Raw genomic sequence first — 23324 nt, 5'->3', positions numbered from 1 at the left:
TTTTGATTATGTAATGTCTATTCTTATAAATATTATCAAGGATTCTCTTCAAATATTACATCATCATCTCTATTTCAATTAATCAACTTATATTTGCCTTCAACAATTAACTTTCTTTTTTTCTTTAATGTATCACATCACATTATTGTACATGTTTATTGTATTCAGGACCCTTGTGGTCACTCAAAATTCTTTGAGCTGATGTCTATAATTTAGAAATTTATTAGATATATATTTACAAATTGAAAATGATGGCAGTTCACTGTGCAGTGATGAAGCGTTTCCCTCATAATTCATAAACTTGTTAACTTTTTCATGTTCTCTCTCTTTTATTTTATTACTGAAACTCATTTTTACAGTATCATGCTCTTTCAACTACATTCCTTAATAAATAATATTTTGTTTTCATTTTGTGTTAGAAGAAAGTACTGATATTTGACCATTTTTTAAATGAATTTATTTTTATCAGACAATCTATCAAAGGTAGAGAAGTGATCTTCCATCATATTGTAGATATAACATACATAAATATACACAAAAAAATTTCAACACAGAATGTTGGAAAGTTTTTGAGTTATGTGGGAAATGCTTCACCACTGCACAGTGAACTAAATTTTGAAACAAAGTTTATAATAATTTTTTTTTAATCTTGAAATTTTTTTTTCATATAGCAGAATGACAGTGTTTTACACGTACCAATTTTCTTTATTGTACAAGATACTGTAATGGAAGGAAAATAGTTGAATATTTCCAAAATTTTACTACCGTAAGCTGTACCTAACTCCATAATTTCCTTATTTCCATCTTATATGTTTTATCACGTTTTATTTTTTTCGCATTTGTTTTATTTAGTTTTATTTTTTTCGCATTTACTAATTTAATTTTTCACTTACCGGTACATACTTTTTCATAAACTTAGCAGCCAAAGCACCGCTGCGTAAAAGTCAAAATCGCTTGGTTGAATCCCGAACATAGCAAAATGAGGTTCATGTGCTGCGAACGTGATTCCCTGCATTTTCACACCACGAGTGTATCCCTACCATACCGATCCACAGCCTGATTAGAATGTCTAAAAATATAAATTATGTGCAGACTCCTTTACCGTAACCACAATACAGTATTGTATAGAAAGCAAACCAACTCGTAATGGAATCTACCGCAGTTTACATCACAGCGTTGTCCCGATATTTATTTACCTCTGAATTCAGAGGAAACCATAAAACCTCAATGAGGAAACAGTTTTCCTTCAGAAAACTGTCAACACCGGTCAATTACTATTTTTATTTTCAAGAATCAAACAAACTTTAATTGCTCGCAAATAGGTAAACATTTCATAAGCGATGTCCTCATATTCATTTCCTTTGTAGCTCAAGAAGCAGTGAACCCGTGTTTGATTCGGCGGATACTAGGGTGTGAAGTCAGACATTGGCACTGATATTACCACTATCACCGTTATTATGATCATTCATCAACATCCTACATTACCGACAAGCCTAATGCTTCAAGAACATGGAAATTTATCAAAATAGTATCTTACTATAATAGTAAATAGTTACAAATCGAAGTAACGACCTACATTTTTTAATAATGACAGTACTATCAAGGCGTTAAGGTGATCGATATGCGCACAAGCGAAACGAAGAAGCAGCAGTTACAAGATGACTGAATCTCTTCACGAATATAACATTGTTAAGCGGCGCCCCGTTTCTGGGCAAAAGGTCTGACGGCAAACGATATTCATCAAGAAATGCTGCTCGCTTTTGGTGAGAATTGCCTGTCACGTCAAGCTGTCTGAAATTTGGCGCAGGAGTTCACTGATGGGCGAAAAGTTGGCGACTTGATCCGAGCAGACAGGGTGAAAGAAACGATATGTTAGCCCGAAAAAGTCACAGGTGATGAGTCTTGGGTCCATCATTGTCAGCCCGAGACAAAGCGTGCATCAATGCTCAGATCAAGTCGCGAGCGGTACATTCGTACAGGGGTGCTGCCATCTTGCAACTACTGAGTTTTGTTTCGTGTGTGCGCACTTCGATAAAACTACCATTCAGTGGCGATGACTACAGGCACGTCATTAAAAAACGTAGGTCTCTACTTCAATTTGTAACTTACTTTCTGACTCTACCTCATTTGTCGACGAAGTACACTATCGAAATACTCGTAGTATTAGCATTTTATTGAAATAGTATTGTATAAAAATCGTACTTTATCAAAATCGTAATTCGGGAAAATACTGATATAGGCTACTTAAATATATAAAGCCCAATGCTGATACATAAATCTAATTTATAACAATAATAAATTACCAAAATCGTAATTATACGGAAACACCAATTCACAAAAGTCATTTTCATCAACATCGTACTTTCATTATCTACCTTCAATGAAAGGGCCGTTTCGGTCCCTCCTAACCAAACTCTCTGCATGAATATAAACTATAACCTGGTAAGGTTTATCTTGTCTCAGTAGCAATAAAACCAAGTCCCTTCAAATGAGGGTGGAGATTATAGGAGGGTTGTAAATTTTCAGTATTCCTTTCAAAACCTTGTTATTGTACAGGCTGCCGGAACTCAATTTCTTGAAAGACAAGCTCAGTGACGGAACTACACAGTACAAAGAGAGATATTTTGTAATTTTATTTTGGGCTACAGAATGTATCAACTGGTCCCTTCCGCCACTGGATGGATCGACGGCATCGCTCCATTCCCCCATCGCCACAACAATACAGACGAAGTAAGACATATCTCCTTTCTCTCTCTTTTCACAGTGAGACAAGATACATCACACAGACTCTAACACAACACAATACTGATTCATAAGAATCAGGCCACTTCAAATGTATACTTCGCATGGCTCAATGACACCGAGTTAATACAAAGATCGGAGAGAATCAAGTTCCTATATTATAGATTTTATGATTATCCAGGGATTCTAACCCATGCCTCTATAAAAAAAAATCCTTTACACCTCCACAGACATATATTATAAAGCCGAAATTCACAAACCTGTGTATTCAGTTTCCCCAGCCCAAAAACATGACCCGAACAGAAGAGATTACCTGAAACAAAGAATTACACAATTAATCATGTAATACTGCAGTCCTGTGAAAGTTTTTAAATCATAAGGCTTGCATTTCTAACTGCAGTTTTTTCATTACATTTAAAAAAATTTCTCCAAATTACACTGAAATCATTTCATATTACATTAATTGCGTAATACTTTCATTAGATTTTAAAATTGTTTTTAGAGTAGATATATAGGCCTATCGTTCATTTTGTTGCTATTATTAATACTATCGGCATCTACAACCTCATTCCTTATGTAATAGTAGGCCTAATTTTTTAGGCTTTTCCACAACGTACTCAAAGGGCACGGCTTTGCCGAGTGTGTAATACTCCATTCGATAGGTGACAGAACTATCGCGGAATAATGACAAGATGATAGATGAGAAGTGATGATGACGGGGCAATGAGGATTGGAAAGATACTATCCCGGCATTCGTCTGGAGGGACTTCGGTAACCACAAAAAAAAAAAAAAGTGAGAATAGTAAGCCCCTGGGATTGAACCCTGAATCTCCGAAATGAAAGGTTGGAGTGATAACCACCGTGCTCGGAATAGTACTTACAAATGGCTTTTAGAGAACCCGGAGGTTCATTGCCCCCCCTCACATAAGCCCGCAATCGGTCCCTATCACGAGCAAGATTAATCCAGTCCCTACCATCATATCCCACCTCCCTCAAATCCATTTTAATATTATCCTTCCATCTACGTCTCGGCCTCTCCAAAGGTCTTCCCCCCCCCCCAGGTCTTCCAACTAATACTCTGTATGCATTTTTGGATTCACCCATACGTGCTACATGCCCTGTCTATCTCAAAAGTCTAGGATTTAACGTTCCTAATTGTTAGGTGAAGAATACAATGTGTGCAGTTCTGCGTTGCGTAACTTTCTCCATTCTCCTGTAACTTCACCTCTCTTAACCTCTAATAATAATAATAATAATAATAATAATAATAATAATAATAATAATAATAATAATAATAATAATAATAATAATAATCTTTTCATTATTTTTGTTTTAACTGGCATTGATATTACTTCGATAACAGATAAAATTGGTACCACTGTAGCTCCTTTCTGCTTCCAAAACTAAGTTTAATAAAATTGTTCAATGCATAATGGTGAGGATGATAGCAATGACGACGAAGATTGGATGACGCTTACGACGACCATTTCACTTATACGTCAGTCATTTCATACAAACCAATCTTATGCAACAAAATGTTAGATATCAACCAATCATGACTCTCTGTATCAATAATATCGTGGACCATACTACATTATCGCTCAGTAATTATTTCATCTTTCCTATAGATGAGAAATAACAAATAGTCTATGTGTTCTATGAAAACAAGTACTAGATTCCAACAGGGTGTCTGAAAGATTTGGCCGAACAACAAGCAGGAAATAATTCAATTCGACAGGCTAAGCCCCAGAACACCGAAATGAATAGAAAGTACTGTATATATTGCTGTATATTATATTACAATTTCTAGCGGCGCCTTTAATTTATATTTTGTAAGTAAGCTGACAGCTATAAGATCATAGCTGCAGTGATCGTTGTGATATTGGAACGTCGTTTCTGTCGATACGGAAATGAAATCTCAGACCAGAACAATTGTATACATGAAAACTACTTCCATAAGCCGGAAACCCCCGTAACGCGGAAACGGAATGATCTTTAAGAACTATTGGTTGGTTGTCGCCTGAATAAGATGGGCATTTTAGGATGTTTAAGTTAATGGCACAACTGCGAAAATACATATGTCCATGTACTCTGAAGTGTAAGCATATATACATTTTAAGTATACAGTCTGTTAGTTTTTATTTTAAATAAAATTTACCACAAAATTAGAACAAGGTGATCCAGTCACAACGTCGTGAAAATAAGATACGTTAAGCATAAGGATAAGATGAGTTCTGTTATGTCTTTTGACTAGGTATTAGATGTAAAAAATGCGTATTTATGTGCGGCTTAAGTTGTCTTTGCATGTTCCTTAAATTACATGAAAATTTAAGCAACCCTTTATAAGACGGAAACCATAAAAAATGGAGCCATCATGTTCCGTCATGTCCACACCTGTGGAGTAACGGCTAGCGCGTCTGCCGCGAAACCAGGTGGCCCGGGTTCGATTCCCGGTTGGGGCAAGTTACCTGGTTGAGGTTTTTTCCGGGGTTTTCCCTCAACCCAATATGAGCAAATGCTGGGTAACTTTCGGTGCTGGACCCCGGACTCATTTCACCGGCATTATCACCTTCATCTCATTCAGACGCTAAATAACCTACTAAAATAAAATAAAAAATGTTCCGTCATACACAGGTTTTTACTGTATTATCTTACTTTATGGGTTTTATAGTTCTATTAGTTGGTTTTATTCGTGAAATAGTCCTCACGAATACAACCCGTAATTTTGAACTTCTCTAGATAAATCCGATCGTCAATAATGAGACCTGCGGAATTATCGGTAAGTTCACAGTCACTCGTGGCATTACATGGTAAGAACATAGTGGATAACATTCCTAAGGCACGTCGGATGATGATGATGACGATGATGATGATACCAGAGTTCTTTTGACGAAGACAATGTTGGTAGCTCTGTCGGTTACACACCCAAGAAATGGAATAAATAATTGGCGCTATGCAAATGGATGAAAGTGAAGTGTCGATCGCGTTGGCATCGCGGATCACGTAACTAGAACTGACGAAGTGGGTCATGGCGCATCTGTAGCACGTCCTCGTTGCCGAGATACCCATCGGCGCGCCGCAGCATTGTTATCGTTTGTTGTTGCGATCGTGATAAAAAAAATCCGCTTCAACAAATTACTATTATCATTATTACGCCTGCTACTGTACTACTACTACCACCACATCATCATCATCATCATCATCATCATCATCATCATCATCATTATTCGAAAGTAAAGTTATTCATATTACAGGAGTTGGAGTTTAAGACTCCCATCTCTGCAGACAATCGTAGCAGTAGCAGTAGCAGTAGAGATGTCAGTCCGAAGTGCTTACCTCAGCCTTTAACCTCAAGAAAATAATGGTAGTACTCATTTCTGTTAGCGGCTGAAAAAAACCTAATCCTCATTCCATACAAGAAGACTCCTATATCCACAAATATACTGCACAATCCTTCCGCGCACGACCCCTGGCTGGTCCCATATTCGCGCCGGAAAATGAGACGTGCATCGGCACATCGAGCAATGACAAATGAAGTGACGTGACAATTATTATTTTAAACTAACAGCCTAACGAAGTATCGAATACATGCGGAATTTTTTATGCAGTCAGCAATAATGTCTTCAACACTTTTTATTTCATGCCCGGGAAGCGTCAAGTATGTATTGATTGATGTGGATGAAGAAAACATTAAAGAATTGTTCAATTTACTCCACCGACTTGTTAATGTATTCCAATAACATTCTTTCACTATCGTCATTCTCTTCAAACCCTTGAAATCAGTCTACAAACATCAAAGTTATTGCCCTTGTATAAAACAATTGAGTGGAGGCGTGAACTGCTAGAATGGCAACAGAGTACTAAAGGAACGGTTGTTGTACACATTTCGACCTTGAAGTTCAGCGCACGGCTATAGCCAGGCAACATACATTTCAAGATGCGCAGAAATCAAATGCTCCTGCCTGTGACTGAAGTGTGAATTAAGTCATTTGTCTTGAGAATCTTGAAGAGTAGAGTATCTGCTCCTGCGAAGTACGCTTTACTCTAGACAGTGTAATATAACATTATTCTATTGGTACTACGTTAGCGTACGCGTATTTCAAGTCAAACTTAAAGTGTAAAATCTCTTACTTTTCTGCCACGCCTCTTGCTATCAGTTTAGTGGGTGTGGAACAATGACGACACGCGCGACTCCAGAACGAAAGCGCTACGTTTTGAATGTTTTGAATTTACATTTGAATTTGTTATTCTTGTAATTTGTAATATTGGTTCACTTACCGCTTGCGTATTCATGAGTGTAACTTCTAGCCTTATATTATTTTGTAATTTATTATTTAGTATGTTTGCATTATTTTACTCAACTTGTGCTTGTATGACTATGTAAATGTTTTATTAGTCTTCTTTAAATATTAGTCTGTAAAATTATATTCGCTTCTTTTGCTTCTGGCTAAGTAGAAGAAGGCCTCATGGCCTTAACTTATAAGTAACACCAATAAGGCATCAATCATGAGGCAACTAGGCCAGGAGATAATGGGGTAGGGTGGCCAGTTCCTTTTCCCCTCTAATGCATACATCGCCGATTAGCTACATATTCCACTAATCATACTTCAGATGCATACGAACAATTGTTCTTCCTCCGACACATATCGTCAAGTGAGATGTCTACCTGATAATAGATCTATATAGCCTGTCAGCCAGAACCTCAATCAGAGGTAGTTTTGAATGTTGCCTCGCTGTAATCCCATGTTTACCGTTACATAGGCTAGTAGCGTCGCACTGAATCTCATGCTAGACCATTTATATTGAAGTGTGCTGATCGAATTTTAATTGGGTTTTCGTGATTAATTAGGAAGGAAAAATGGGAAAACTGTCGGGATAAAACGGAGAGAGATTAATCGAGAGATAAATAATGAGGTTCTACTATACGTACCTTAAAAGGATGGTTCATAGGGTTGCAAAATCTCCCGTATTTCCCGGGATCTCCCGTATTTAGCCCTGATTTTTAACAATCTCCCGACTCCCGTATTTTCCTTCTCTTCGAGCCTCTTTTTCCCTTATTTTTGCATAATGTAAAAATTTATTTGATACATATAATTTTTACGTGGTTGAAGGTGATTTATGTTATGGATTCTGTTGTTCCAGAGATGCTCTGAAATGTGCAGTCTCTGTGGAAGGTAATACTTGCCAGAAATACACTATCTACCAAAAAGTAATTGGGCACCGTTTTTGCCCCTTTAGAACCTCGTGATACCACTCTTGTTGCTGTAACAGTAGCCATCCTGTCAGGCAATCTCTCCACTAGTTTGTGCAGGATATCCACTGGAAGCGTCGCCATTTCTCTTGCAACATGGCACTCAGTTGGACAATGCAAGTTGGCCGCATCTTCCGAGACCTCAATCGCCGGTCCAAATCGTCCCAAAGGTGCTCAATGGGATTGAGATCAGGACTCTGTGCAGGCCAGTCCAACAGGTGAGCATTATTGTCTGCATACCACTGCATAGTAGCAGCCGAAACATGGGGCCAACTTCCATTGTCCAACTGAGTGCCATGTTGCAAGAGGAATGACGACACATTCCAGTGGATATCCTACCCAAACTAGTGGAGAGCATGCCTGACAGGGTGACTGCTGTTATAGCAATAAGAGGTGGTACCACGAGGTTCTAAAGGGGCAAAAACAGTGCCCAATTACTTTTTCTGGTAGATAGCGTAGTTTCAGGGCTCACTAGTTTAAAATCAAACAATGGAGTTACAAATAAAAAAAAATAGTGAGATGTGTTTTAAGCATACCAGGCAGCAAAGGTCATGCAAAGAGTGTTTTCTCTTATAGGCTAAACAGTAAGTGAACAGATGTTCGACAAAGGAGTGTGACACATCTAATCCAATGAGAACTGTAAATCACAATCAACTTCAAATACTCATGTAGGGAATTTTTACAATTTGTTTGAAACTATTACACAAGGCAAAATGTCTCAAAATACTGCCAAAATGTAGAATAAAGTTGTTTTTAGTGCCGCTAACTGAATTGAATACTTTGATAATTTGTCAGTTTTCTACGAGAAATATTGCAGACCATTTAGTCTCCCGTATTTTCTTCAAAAATAGTTGGCAACCCTAATGGTTCATCAAGCATCCCTCTACAACACTCCAATTTCCATCAAGTAGTCCACACCCGTGGAGTAACAGTCAGCGCATCTGGCCGCGAAAACAGGTGGCCCGAGTTCGAATCCCGGTTGGGGCAAGTTACCTGGTTGAGGTTTTTTTCCGGGGTTTTCCCTCAATCCAATACGAGCAAATGCTTGTGCTGGACCCCGGACTCATTTCACCGGCATTATCACCTTCATATCATTCAGACGCTAAATAACCTAGATGTTGATACAGCGTCGTAAAATAACCCAATAAAATTAATAAAATCCATCAAGTAATTATGCAACACACTACGACTGCACCGTTTATTCTTTTCTTGGTAATGGCAGGAAGGCTCCATGTGACTGAGAACATGAATGGGTAGCATTGTAACGCTACATGGAACACGTAATTCAGGGACACGCGGCGCTGTGAGCTCAATGGAGCCGAGCCAGGAGTAGTGGTGCGATCTCATACGAAAGAGACTAGGATTCGATTCCTGGCAGGTAACGCGTCCCTTTATTCAACCACAAAGTCCCTTAGCGTGACTGAATTAGGAGTAAGGCAGTAAAATATCTGTCACGTCTTTCCACGCAGCTTGAGAAAAACACAGAACAAAATCTGCTACTGTATGTTTCTGCCAGGCATTCACACAGGAACCCTTGGGAGAGTGTATAGTCCGGGTCAGCTTACTTCATACCCTAAGGGTGAAACCTAACCTTTTTCCCCCCATTACTACATATGCTAGTGGATTGTGGTGATTTTCTAGTTTGCAGGTTGAATTTTCTTTCGCCAACTTAGTTTCGAATTTCGATACTGACAAATACTACAAATGGTGGTGATTTTGTAAGTGTTATATTGGCAGCTGAGACAAATATCGACAATATTTATCGGTACTGGAGTTGCATGAAATTAAAATTGTACTAGATTTCTGAGCCGGTTACTGGAAGCTAATGAAATTTGAACGTACTAATGATTAATTAACATCAGTATTAATATTAATACACAATAGTTATTTTATGTGTTACGTTGTGGTTATAATTTAAGACTATAGTCAGCTAAGTTTTCGGAGTTAGTACTAATAATTTCATATGGTCAAACAAAATACATTTTTAGGTTGGGTCTCGTGACTCAATTCTTTAGTCAAACCAATGAATTTCGTATTGACAGACAAAATACTTGACATGTTGATCACTTACCCGTATAGTTTGCCTAAGAAAATATATTACAAATTATTGAATTATTTAGAATAACCTTCCAACATAAAGTACGATAAGTAAATGAGTCATTTAGTACGTAGGATCGTGTGATATCTGGTAACAGTTGGCAACACTGACAAGACGGCAATATTTGCTGTTTAGGAACTGTTCTTATGTGACCCCCACTATAAGCGGGACAAGGAAGCACAGCTGATCATCTGGGTTCCACGTCCAAAAAGTTCCCCACGATGGGCCCCTGTCACTGGTCAGTGATTTGTCCTCTGCCCGTACGCACAGCGGGCGCCGGAACCACGCTGCTTGCCCACGCCGACCATCGAATTGTTTGGACTTTAACACAAATTGGTGATTTAACTCGTGAGACAATCTAGTTATTTCAGATTATAACAGTCTCTAAACGATGCAGTTTTCAAGTTAGCAGGCTATCCAGCCATGCAAAAAGGAATCCTTCCATTTTCCAGTCCGTTTTTCTACACATAGGCTACATTAAACCATCCGTCCACTCACATTGTCACTGAACTGTCCATTAGTCCAGCTATTTATTCAACCATCAAACAAGCAGTGAAACTATTTACTCACCAATTAATTAGCAAATCGATTCATCCAGCCGTTCGTCCATCGACTAACTTATTAACTGACCAATGGAACGAGCCACTCAACCATTATTCATCCATTTACTCATCAATCAATCCATCTGGTCATCCATTCACTCACCACTAGTCAATTGATAAATCCATCTCGTCTTTCATTCATCCACCCATCAGCAAGTAAGTCAATCATTCCATTTATCCATCAATCAACTTATCATCTAGTCATATACCGCCCCATCCATTCACAGATAATCAAATCAATATTTCCAACAATTCATCAAGACTATCCTCTCATTCATCAGTAAATTCGTGACCTATCTATCAATCAATCCACTCCCTATCCATTCACTCCAATCCATTCATCTATCAGTCCATTCACCCACACACTCATCAACCTCCATCAAACAAATTTTTCCATCCATTAGTCCGTCCATACACCCAGCCATCAATGAATGAATTCACTCACCAATTGAGGGTGGTATCGTTGTTGTGTTCCCACGTTGGACGCCATTTGAGGGTGAGTGGTTATTGTGACCACACGTTGGGCGCCATTTGAGGGTGGGTGCGTCTCGATGTTGCGTGAGATTCACTCAGGGTAGCCGAGGTACTGTTGTGGTATAGGGTGATGTCGGGAATAATACCAAGCCGGCTACTTATATAAAAGGCAGTGTAAATTCCAAAACTATAAGTTTATTGTCGTATTCACTTGGTAAACACTAGAGTATGTATTTCCGGCTGACTTATAATTCAATCGTTGGTCGCACCTCTGTATCGACTCTATGGCGGCTCTGAATAAGCTCTATCCGATACTACAAATTCAATATTCTGTCCAGTACACTATGACACGAAGCGAAATAGTAGTCCTGTCGACACCAAACGAAGTAGTTATTCTGCCCTGTATGTAGGGCCGCCGACACGAAGTAAAGTTGTTTTGATGATCTCCGCTCCGAAGCGGAATGGTAGTCCTGATCTCCGCTCCCCGTCACCCTTATTTATAAAAACCTATCCTACGCTAAAACTAACTATTCTATTGGTTAAAAACTACGTCACTAACTGGCCTAAAATCTATTCCCTATTGGTCCAAAGTGACCTCATAAGCTGGACCAAGATCTCTTCTTATTGGGCGCGAAATATGTCATCTCTAAATTTAAACTTTGGATTTCCCATAACCTCAAATTAGTTTGTATATCTCACAAGAATACCCGTTCTTTGGAAAACCCAAGCTTGGCAGTATCTTTCCCACGGGTCCAGTCTGACTTTAGGGTTTTATGCTTCATCGAGTCTCTATAGGAAACCCCGCTCAAGGTGGCCCTAAATCTGTCCGATGCTGACAAGTGACGAAACACCTGTGTGAGGAAGCTAATTCTAACGAAGTCGCCAGAACATCCCCGCGAATACATGTAATAGAAATATGGAGATATCACTTCGCTAATAAATCGGTCTCTCCCTCTCCTAATTACTGCTTCAAAATGCCCATCTACATAACCATTGGAAATTCCCGAAAGAGTTTCCAATGTTATGAGATGTCCCCGCTTTCTGCCTATAACTAGCCTCATAGTTCCCCCACGCGATATCAGCCGGTAACACATTATTTACAACACAGTGAGATTATAATGTCACTACAAACAATTACAATAAATATTACATATATCTTCACAAGCCTTTCTATGTACACAACTCTCACACAATAAGCACAACAATGTACAATTTATATCCACATTTACATATGTACAATACCATTCATTCACATATTTACATTTATTTATTAATTGATCAATTACACACTCTGCGTGCTTGGTTGTACCAGCCGCCCTGTACAGGTTCACCTAGCTGTACGCGTGAGACTAACCATCCTACTCTTTCTCATTCCTGCCTCCTAGCCTCTCCTGTTTGAAAGGCCTCAAGAGTTGCTTGTGGTACCTTCCAACAGGTTTACTTTTTCCCCTTTCTACCAATTCGAAAGTATGGTCTCCGTATTTACTTTTAATTTCGTAGGGCCCCTTGTACAGTAGCTCCATGCGTGAGTAACGTCCTCTAAGGGCGGAAGATAACTTCACGTCCCTTAGCAATACCAAGTCGCCGAGTGAGGGCTCCCATTTGTGGCGATATCTTTTAACTTTACCGAGTCTATACTCAGCCTTTTTCCTGATTCGGTCGAAAGCTAGTTTACACAGTAGTTCATCACTAGGAGGCTCACCCTCCTGTATTGCCTGCGGCAAACTCTTTATCATGGGATCGGGATCGATCCCTAACATAAGTTTGATCGGAGCTATTCCGGTCGTTGGATTGATAGAGTGGTTCATGACTCTCTCAATCACCTCACATTGCCTAAACCAGTCCTTATGGTTTCGGTGACACAGAATACGGAGGTACAATGATATATCCCTAAGCGCTCTTTCGCAGGGATTACCGCTGGGAAAGTATGCGGAGCAATTGTATAGTTTCACGCCCGCATCTTCCAGCCTTTTGCAAAACACTTTCGATTTATGTACCGACACATTGTCACTGAGCACCGCTGTTACCGGGCCGTAAGTCGGTATGTAGTCTTTAACCAGCTTATCAGCACACAACTTGCTAGAGATATTTCTTAAAGGGTAAATCTTTACAAATTTTGTGAAGACATCGTACGTAACAAATATGTACCTGTGTCCGAAGGACGATGTGGGCATTGGACCGTGTTCGTCCACTGCTACAAGTTCATTCTTTTTACCCCTGATAATGACCTGTGGTACATTGTCATACCTTACATTTAGAGGTTTCGCCCTCTGGCAGACCTCGCAACGAGATATTACCCTTCTAACCTTCTTGGACAGTTGCTTAATATAAAATGATTCTGACATAGTTAAAATGATCCTATCACTCCCAGAGTGACACATAGATAGGTGAAAGTTGTTTATAAGTTCACTCTCCATACTCGCAGGTATGTATATCTTCCACTTCTGGATATCCCTACCATGCAATTTATACAAGATACCAGAGCGCAATCCATACACTTCGTCTTTCACCTGTGAGATTTCTCTAGCTTTGTCCATTAAGGCCCTTATCGTGGAATCCTCCTGCTGCAAATCTGCAATTTTCCGAAATTTTCCCGTCAGAGCTCCATTCCTCGTGGAATCAATTTTCATCACGGCAATTTCGTACGCGGGGGCGGTGATAGTTTCCGGTAGCCCCGATTTGGAATTCAAACGAGAGAGACAATCACCAAAAATATTGTCTGCCCCCGGAATATGTCTAATCGTCACATCATGAGCCAAAATCTCGTGCACATATCTAGATATTCTAGAGTTCGTCAATTTGCATCTACTCAGAAAAGCTAGGCTTACATGGTCAGTAAATATGATGATCTGCCTATTAAAGGTATACTGACGGAACTTCTGTAGTGCGAAGTACACAGCAGAAATCTCAAGTTCCGTGATTGACGCGTTGCTTTCGGTACGCGACAGTCCCCTAGAAGCTGTGGCAATCACATGTCGCTTATTATCTTCATCTGTCTGACCTAGAATTGCTCCATATCCATATGAAGACGCATCAGTATAAATCTGAAAAGGTAGGCTGTCGTTAGGCCTTTCCAACAGAATTGAGTCGGCAAAAAGCAGTTTCGTTCGATCGAATGCTTCCTGCTCTGCCGACCCCCACCTGAAGGGTGTATCCTTCTTCAACAATGCTCTGAGTGGGGCTACATGCTTAGCATAATTGACGAGAAACCGATTCTGGTATTGTAGGATACCTAGATATCTACGAACCTGTTTCCGGTTCCGCGGCGGCGGGATCCTCGAAATGCTCTGAATTCTCTCTTGGTCCGGTCTAATTCCGTCAGACGAAATTACGTAACCCAGGAAAACTGTCTCAGCTTTAAAAAATGCTGTTTTCCCCAGCTTGACTGTCATACCAGCCTCTCTCAACTTAGTGAGTACAAAATCAATATCCCTAATATGCCTATCAACATTATTGCCATATATAAGAAAATCGTCAATGTACTGTGCCAGAAAACCTTTCGTCGAATCACCAAAAATTATGTCAAGTGCCCTTAGTAGCGCAGATCCAGAACTCGCGATGCCGAATGGGCATCGGGTATACTGATAAACTTTCCCGTTATGTAGGAACGCTGTGAATTTTCTCGAGTCCTCGTCAAGCGGAATCTGCCAATACGAACTGGTCAAGTCCAAACTAGTGAATATAGTACAGTCACTGATACGGCCTAACAAAGTGTCCACTGACTCCGTCCTGAAATTATCTTTAACTGAAAACGAGTTAACGTGTCGGGCATCGATCGTTACTCTTAAGCTTCCATTGGGCTTCCTAACCCAGCACAATGCATTTACGTAAGGCGAGTCCGATATTTCTATAACTCCGTCTTTTAACATATCATTTATGACTTCGTCTGCCTGATCCCTTAAAGATAGGGGGATGGGTCTACATTTATGCCGAAATTCCTCCATTCCTACCACCTTAATTTTGTGTGTATACACTCTACACAGACCCGGCGCGTCTGAAAAGCCATTTAAATGGCTACCTACAACATCCATTAGGCGTTTTCTTTCACACTCACTCAGGCCGTGTGCCTGGTTAACTTTATCTCTCACTATTTCGAAAGTACCTGTCTTCCTATTGTTATACGCGTCTACCTGTCTAAGATCGCCCGGCGAAATCTCATTACAATATCTGGCCCTACCGCTAACGAGATTACGTCCTAATTGTCTCGCCTGGACTAATTCGCCGATACACAACTCGCATTCTCCGCAGCCTACTTGACACACTCCCCTAGTTACCTCGTTACCTTCCCAAGGATTAACCTCTATAATTACATTCTTACAAATTTTGAGGTGCTCTACAAAAAATAACTCTTCCTGTAATTCTATCTCTCCCGCGGTTCTCTCATCTAACTCAGCTCGAGCGTTATTGCTACTGAATGGGACATGGCCGACACTGCCGTTACCTGCCGTAACCCCTAGTCTGTTTTCCCTGAAATCTAATAGCGCGGGCCATTCATAGAAGCTTTCTACTCCAATAATGATGTCGGTAGTCAACCTTTGTATCACAAGAAAAATAGCATTTAATTTCACTTCTCCGCACTCTAACTCGAACCATACTTGATATTTTACCTTTTCCTTCTTCTTGCTTAGGGCGCCTGCACAGTACAGTGAACATATGGGTAACGTTTGCAGTTTTAGTCCTGAATCCCTAACCTTTTGAAAAAATTCCAAGCTGCATACGTTATTTGTGGAGCCCGAGTCCAACAACACACAACACTTTATCCCAAATATTTTGGCATCTATATAAGGCAATACATAAGTCCCATTATTTTCTAACTCTGGGTTAGTGATCTCGCTCTGTCTCTTCACGCTTACCGCGTTGGTGGATTCTTTTGACAGTGGCTTACTGCACTTAGCTACAGAAATCTCCGAACCCTTGAGACTTCTGTCTAGCAGTTTCCCGAGTGCGATGCAGTCGGTTCCACTGCTACCTCGTCTCTATTTCTACAATTTATAGGCTCCCGGCCCATACTCATTCTGACCGGACTTTGCTGACGTCCGTTCATGTCTCTATTCCTGCTTTGTCCCACGTTACACTGTGTAGGTGGCCTATTGCACCCTTGTGAGGCCATTTCTTGTAGGACGCCTCGCCTATCTCTCTCCTGCTCCTGTCTCCTCCAATCACCTCGATTTTGCGGTCCCCTGCTAAAATTAGGCTGCCAGAATCCCTGTCTGTAATTCCTGTTCCGAAGCCAGTGTGGTTGGGTTCTAAGCCTATTATTTCCATTTTCTTGTCTTCCCGTGTACCATCGTATGTGGTTAACCCTACGCACGGGACCAACACCTCCTCGATCGTTCCTCATCCTGTTATGACTACTCTGGTTATTCCTACTATTATTGTAAGGACCCCCAAAGGGCGGGTCAATCCTTCTCTCCCTGTTGGGACTTTTCCCTCCATTATGGCCATTATGGTACCGACTATGTGCATTGTTGGGGCTCCTGTCACCACCCCAATTACTCTGATTTTGGGCTCCTGTCCTTGGGGATGAAAAGGCCGTACTTGCCCCCTTCCCCGCTTTCTGGTCGGTGGGGCTTGAACCCTTTCCTTTGCCACGTTCATAATCTGCCTGTCCACTACATTCATAGTGCGTGGCGTCCGAACCATCCAGCGCAGTCAATAAATCTATTGTTTCCCCGAAGTCTCGGGGCCCTGCTACGATCAGATTCTATCTTATGTTCTCGGGATACTGCGAAATCACAGTTTGGATCAGCTCTGAATCCGGTATTGGCGGATTGAGGCTTTTCCCTTTCTTAACAATTTCAAGAAAATAGTCTATCATAGAGACGCCTCTTCCCGCGTCAAACCTGCTCTGATTAATTTCCTTCCTAATTCTTTGTTGTTGTCTTTGTCCCCAGTATCTCTCCGAAAATTTTTCTCTGAATTCCTCATAAGTGACATTATCCCCTAGGGCCACTAGCGCCCAGTTGAGTGGTCGGCTCTTTAGGCTCTTTCGTACGACAGTCATTTTTAAGTCATCCGGCACCCCTCTTACTCTAAAGTACGTTTCTAGCTCACTTATGTAGTTATGTGGGTTTGAAAATTCAACCTCATCAAAAATAGGGTAACCAATCTCATTCAAAATGTGAGTGGGGTACTGGGGACGGCCTAAATATGCCTTGTCGTTTACATTTATTAACTCACTGCGCACGTCATCCCGTGAGGTCTGACATTCCTCACCAACACTATTGTTAACATGTCTTACATTTATGTTGCTACCTGATGCCGGGCTCTCACTTGTGCCCTCTTGTCTAGAAACTGCACGGTCCGAGCTGCTATGTCCGCTTAAATTTGCGGGACTACCCCCATTTAGTACGTCGTTTATTGAGTTCAGTTTACTTCTTAATTCTTCCAAACATTCGTTATCCGCCCTTTCTTTATTCTTTATGGCTCGCTTGAGACCGTCCACTTCCTGATCCATCTCACCTATTTTCTCTTCCACCGAATTCTGAATTTCTCGAACCTTCTCCACTATCGCTTCCTCAACAGCTGATTTTAGATCGCTATTCTCTCTAGTAGCGCTATCTCTAACTCTAACTTCTAAATCCTTCATACTTTCTGACATCCTATCCATAGCTATCTTCAATTGGTTCTCCATTCCGATCCCATTCTCGGCTAATTTCCCCTCTAGCTTCTCTATTTTGTCCTCCATCTTGTTTCCTCTCTCCGCTAATTTTGCAATCTGATCTCTAATCTCTCTCGAACTTTCCCCCAATCTATTTTCCATTTGTTTTATTTGTTCTCTACTTTCCCTCAGAATCTGCTCTCTACTTTCCCTTGAGTTATTCTCTAATTTAGTTTCCATTTGTTTTATTTGTTCTTTACTTTCCCTCAGAATATGCTCTCTACTTTCCCTTGAATTATTTTCCATGAAGTGTCTCATCTGCTCCCACAACTGCTCTAGCGTCATTTCCCCTTTGCCACTTTCTCTACTCTGTTGCTTTTCCACTCTACGCTCTCCCTCTATTTCCTGTCCTGCGTTATTCTCGACCTCCTCCCTAATTTCCATAATTTCCTCGTCCTTCCTTTGCTCCATGGTTCCCTTGTTTCTATTTCCTCGTCTTTCTCGTATTTTCCTAACTACCTTACTCCTATGGCTACGTAGTATCATCTATATGCTACTCTGTCATCTATCCGACGCTTGCTTTCCCAATAATAATCTAACTAGGCCTGTATTTGCACTCGACTCACTTCCAACAAATTACGCAATACACTTATTTCACTCTTTCCCCCAAAATATCACACACAATAAAAAATACATATATATATATATACACCCGAAACATCACACCGGAAATTGAAACATATACACTTTATAATTATTCCCCCAAAATATCATATACATATATACACATATATTCATCTTCTATTCATACTTGCCACCGCCTCTCCGAGTCGCCTTCTCTGGTGGTCCCCGTGTTGTCTTCTCTAGTGTTGTCGTGATGTCGCGATGGCTTGGTTATGTTCCCGCCTTCCAGCGTCGTTCCTCGGCTATGCAGGGCTGAAATGCTCCGTCCGGTCCTCCGCGTTGTTTGGTGCTGTGTTCGCACCCGGGGCCGGTCACTGGAACAGCTGTCTTCCTTCGAGCCCCACGTTGGAAAGCGCCATTTGAGGGTGGTATCGTTGTTGTGTTCCCACGTTGGACGCCATTTGAGGGTGAGTGGTTATTGTGACCACACGTTGGGCGCCATTTGAGGGTGGGTGCGTCTCGATGTTGCGTGAGATTCACTCAGGGTAGCCGAGGTACTGTTGTGGTATAGGGTGATGTCGGGAATAATACCAAGCCGGCTACTTATATAAAAGGCAGTGTAAATTCCAAAACTATAAGTTTATTGTCGTATTCACTTGGTAAACACTAGAGTATGTATTTCCGGCTGACTTATAATTCAATCGTTGGTCGCACCTCTGTATCGACTCTATGGCGGCTCTGAATAAGCTCTATCCGATACTACAAATTCAATATTCTGTCCAGTACACTATGACACGAAGCGAAATAGTAGTCCTGTCGACACCAAACGAAGTAGTTATTCTGCCCTGTATGTAGGGCCGCCGACACGAAGTAAAGTTGTTTTGATGATCTCCGCTCCGAAGCGGAATGGTAGTCCTGATCTCCGCTCCCCGTCACCCTTATTTATAAAAACCTATCCTACGCTAAAACTAACTATTCTATTGGTTAAAAACTACGTCACTAACTGGCCTAAAATCTATTCCCTATTGGTCCAAAGTGACCTCATAAGCTGGACCAAGATCTCTTCTTATTGGGCGCGAAATATGTCATCTCTAAATTTAAACTTTGGATTTCCCATAACCTCAAATTAGTTTGTATATCTCACAAGAATACCCGTTCTTTGGAAAACCCAAGCTTGGCAGTATCTTTCCCACGGGTCCAGTCTGACTTTAGGGTTTTATGCTTCATCGAGTCTCTATAGGAAACCCCGCTCAAGGTGGCCCTAAATCTGTCCGATGCTGACAAGTGACGAAACACCTGTGTGAGGAAGCTAATTCTAACGAAGTCGCCAGAACATCCCCGCGAATACATGTAATAGAAATATGGAGATATCACTTCGCTAATAAATCGGTCTCTCCCTCTCCTAATTACTGCTTCACAATCGACCAATCAATCCATTAGCAAGTACATGCACCAATCAATCAATCAATCAATCAATATGTCAATTAATTATTCATCCATTCATTCAGCAGTTAATTCATTACCCACTCGTTAATAATTAATCCATGCAATCATCTATCAGTCAATCCATTCATATACCCACCTATCAATCCACCAATATATTCACATATTAATCTATCAATATACCCACTCATAAATGTGTCCACACACATAGGTATCCATCAATCCGTGTATGTCCGTCATCAATCCATACATAACTCACCCATCAGTCTGTCCACACACCCAACTATTTATCTATCCATACACCTACCCATCAATCCAATCCAATCCATCCATACACCCAAGCCATCAATCCAAATCACCCTATGCCCCCATCAATCCAATCCATCACATACCCCCATCAATCCAATCCATCCATACTCCCACCTATTAAGCTATCCATCCATCCATTAATCCAGTCATACACCTATTCATTAATCCATCCAGCAATTCGGCTTCAGGAAGGAAAAAGGTATGAGAGATGCAATTGGACTGCTGAGAACTATCTGCGAAAGAAACCTCGAGAAAAATAAACAAGTGTATACAGTATTTGTGAACTTAGAAAAGGCATTTGACAGAGTGAATTGGAATAAGCTTATGACAATCCTAAAGCAAATTGGTGTTAATTGCAAAGAAAAGAGAATGATCAGTAATATTTATATGAAACGAGTCAAAGTCAGTATAGGAGAAGAAATGTCTGAAGGAAGGGAAATAGGGAAAGGAGTACGACAAGGATGTCCTTTATCACCTATTCTGTTCAACATCTATTTGGAGGATTCAGTGAAGAACTATTTTCAGAAGAACATGGGAGGGGCGACAGAATGAGGAAGAAGAATAAATTGCATAAGATTCCCTGAAGATATAGCGGTTAGCAGAAGAGGAGACGATACTAAGAGATATGCTGCTGGAGCTACATGACAGCTGTGAGCAGTATGGGATGAAGATAAATGCAAAGACGACAGACGATGGTTATCGGAAGAAAAATAAAGTAAACGTGCGAATTCTATATGAGGCAATAGAGCAAGTGGACAATTTCAAATACTTGGGGTGTACTGTATGCAGTAACATGAGCTGCTGCCAGGAAACCAAAAGGAGGAAAGCTGTGACAAAGGAAGCTTTTAATAAGAAAATGAGCATCTTCTGCGCATCTTTGAAAAAAGGACTAAGGAAGAGACTAGTAAAGTGCTTTGTATGGAGTGTAGCATTGTATGGGGCAGAAACTTAGACATTACGACGAAATTAAAAGAAACGACTAGAAGCTTTTAAAATGTGAATATGGAGAAGAATGGAGCGTATGAAATGGACAGACAGAATAAGAAATGAATCTGTGTTGGAAAGAGTGGGTGAAGAAAGAATGATGCTGAAACTGATCAGGAGGAGAAAAATGAATTGGTTGAGTCACTGGCTGAGATAAAACTGCATTCTGAAGGTACACTGGAAGGAATACTGAACAGGAAAAGAGTTCGGGGCAGAAGAAGATATCAGACGATAGACGACATTCAGATGTAAGGATCATATGCAGAGATTAAGAGGAAGGCAGATAATATGAAACTAAAGCACTAATTATTATTAAGCTATACTTCTATAATAATAATAATAATAATAATAATAATAATAATAATAATAATAATAATAATAATAATAATAATATAATAACTGTAATTCTGGCAATATTGCAGACCCGAACTGACTTCCGACATGCACATTACTAACGGGGAGAACAGTTCTGTTGGGAGAAGACCAGATCTTTTGTTTTGCTGTATTAGTAGGCCTACTCAACGCCCTCAACAATGACAAGCGCTCGAATCCCAACTGTGCCATTCATCGGCAGAGATAAAATCCGAAATCTGTACCAACCAACCAACCAACCAAACATCAATCTGTCACCAACATCTACGTATCTCTAAGTCCACTGAAGGTTCCCACGTCCAAAGCGCCTACCGGAATCAGTGGCACGTGTTCAATTTCCAGCGGAAGTAAAGATATTAGGTGTGTGCCCCTTGTCTTGAAGTGATTGCTTTATTTAAGTTTTGGCTCACATATCAGATAATCCCTCTAATTGTGTGTATGTGTGTGTGTAATTCCTACCCACTTCACTTGCTTGATTCGGGTTCCGCATATTGTGGATAAATGGCAGAACTGTGACCCATTTTCAAGTTGCACACGACTTCGGCGGGCCACTTTATGCATGATGTGGCTGAAGAGTTTTGTCGTGTACTAGGGTGAGTGTATGTGTAAGTGTTCGTGTTGAAGTTAGTTTAACAGATCAGAGGGCAAGACAAGACAAATTACAACTAACTCTTGGAACATGCTACTGTAACCATCATGTATCACACAACCCATCAAAAGTTTTAATTTTGATTATTTATCTCATTTCTCTCTCTTTCTTTCCGTCAAATTATATTCAATGGGGATCGTAAGATCTACACCACACCTCGATGTCTGAGATTCATTATCCCATAGAGACACCGAAGGACAGGATTTCTCCGAATGCTTGGTTTCTCCGATCACATTGCACTATTGCTCCATGATAATAGCATAGTCCCTGAACAGTCTCTACACTTCACAAGTAATCAGTAATTGCAATTACCATTATGTGACGTTTTATGACTTGTTTATCAAAGCTGTCTAATAATAATAATAATAATAATAATAATAATAATAATGATTTATTTTAGCTGGCAGAGTTAAGGACGTAAGGCCTTCTCTTCCACACAACCAGCAAAAAGTGTATATACATATGCATGAACTTACAAAGAATTCAACAAATTGATTTAGATGAGAGTTACATGTATACAAGAGTTATTTACGAATTAAACAACAAAATACTATGAACTATTAATTAAACACTAATGTCACTTCTTAGACATTTAAATACGTATTGCAGAAAACAACTTCATTTTAATGTAGCGGGTTTTGTAGTAAAGTAACGGAATTTCAAGTGTTGGCAACCTTGCATGGCAGCCATGCTGGTTGCCTTGGCAACAGCATCACACTTTCCTCTTCGCTCAACCATCGGACCTGTATAGGAAGGACTGCCCCACAGCGAGAACCTGTTTGATGCTGCAGTACCGTAACGAGATGAAATATCACCCGCCTGTCTGCACAGAGGAGAACAGGGCTGCCCAACACTCCGCGTTTTTCACAGTTTGGAGGTAGTGCGGTAAAGGCAGTAACTTAAGTATTCTGAGTAGGTAGTTATGCAATCGGGTGAATAGAAACGTGACTGCATAATTATGTAGGTAAGTGGAAGAGTCTGACATAATTAGGAACATTAAATCCAGACGTTTGAGATGGGCAGGGCATGTAGCACGTATGGACAAATCCAGAAATGCATATAGAGTGTTAGTTGGTAGGCCGGAGGGCATAAGACCTTTGGGAAGGTCGAGACGTAGATGGGAGGATAATATTGAAATGGATTTGAGGGAGGTGGGAAGTGATTGTAGGGACTGG

At 40.4% G+C, this 23324-nt stretch overlaps 1 protein-coding gene across 4 annotated transcripts in view; it reads right to left on the bottom strand.

Annotated features, from left to right (window-relative positions):
• The window catches only part of LOC138706523 (terminal nucleotidyltransferase 5C-like), a 391516-nt gene that overhangs the window by 93410 nt on the left and 274782 nt on the right, over positions 1-23324 (bottom strand). For 3 of the 4 annotated variants that reach the window (XM_069835900.1, XM_069835901.1, XM_069835903.1), the window contains exon 2: positions 3003-3055. The exons of the other annotated variant lie outside the window; for it this stretch is intronic. In XM_069835900.1, the coding sequence (XP_069692001.1) occupies positions 3003-3055 (53 nt within the window). The remainder of the gene's footprint in view (positions 1-3002; positions 3056-23324) is intronic. 4 annotated transcript variants of the gene reach the window in all.

The sequence above is a fragment of the Periplaneta americana genome, chromosome 9, assembly GCF_040183065.1.
Source record: "Periplaneta americana isolate PAMFEO1 chromosome 9, P.americana_PAMFEO1_priV1, whole genome shotgun sequence".
Classification (NCBI taxonomy): domain Eukaryota; kingdom Metazoa; phylum Arthropoda; class Insecta; order Blattodea; family Blattidae; genus Periplaneta; species Periplaneta americana.
Note: the sequence above shows the minus strand (reverse complement) of the source record. Positions and strands in the feature narration are given on the sequence as shown.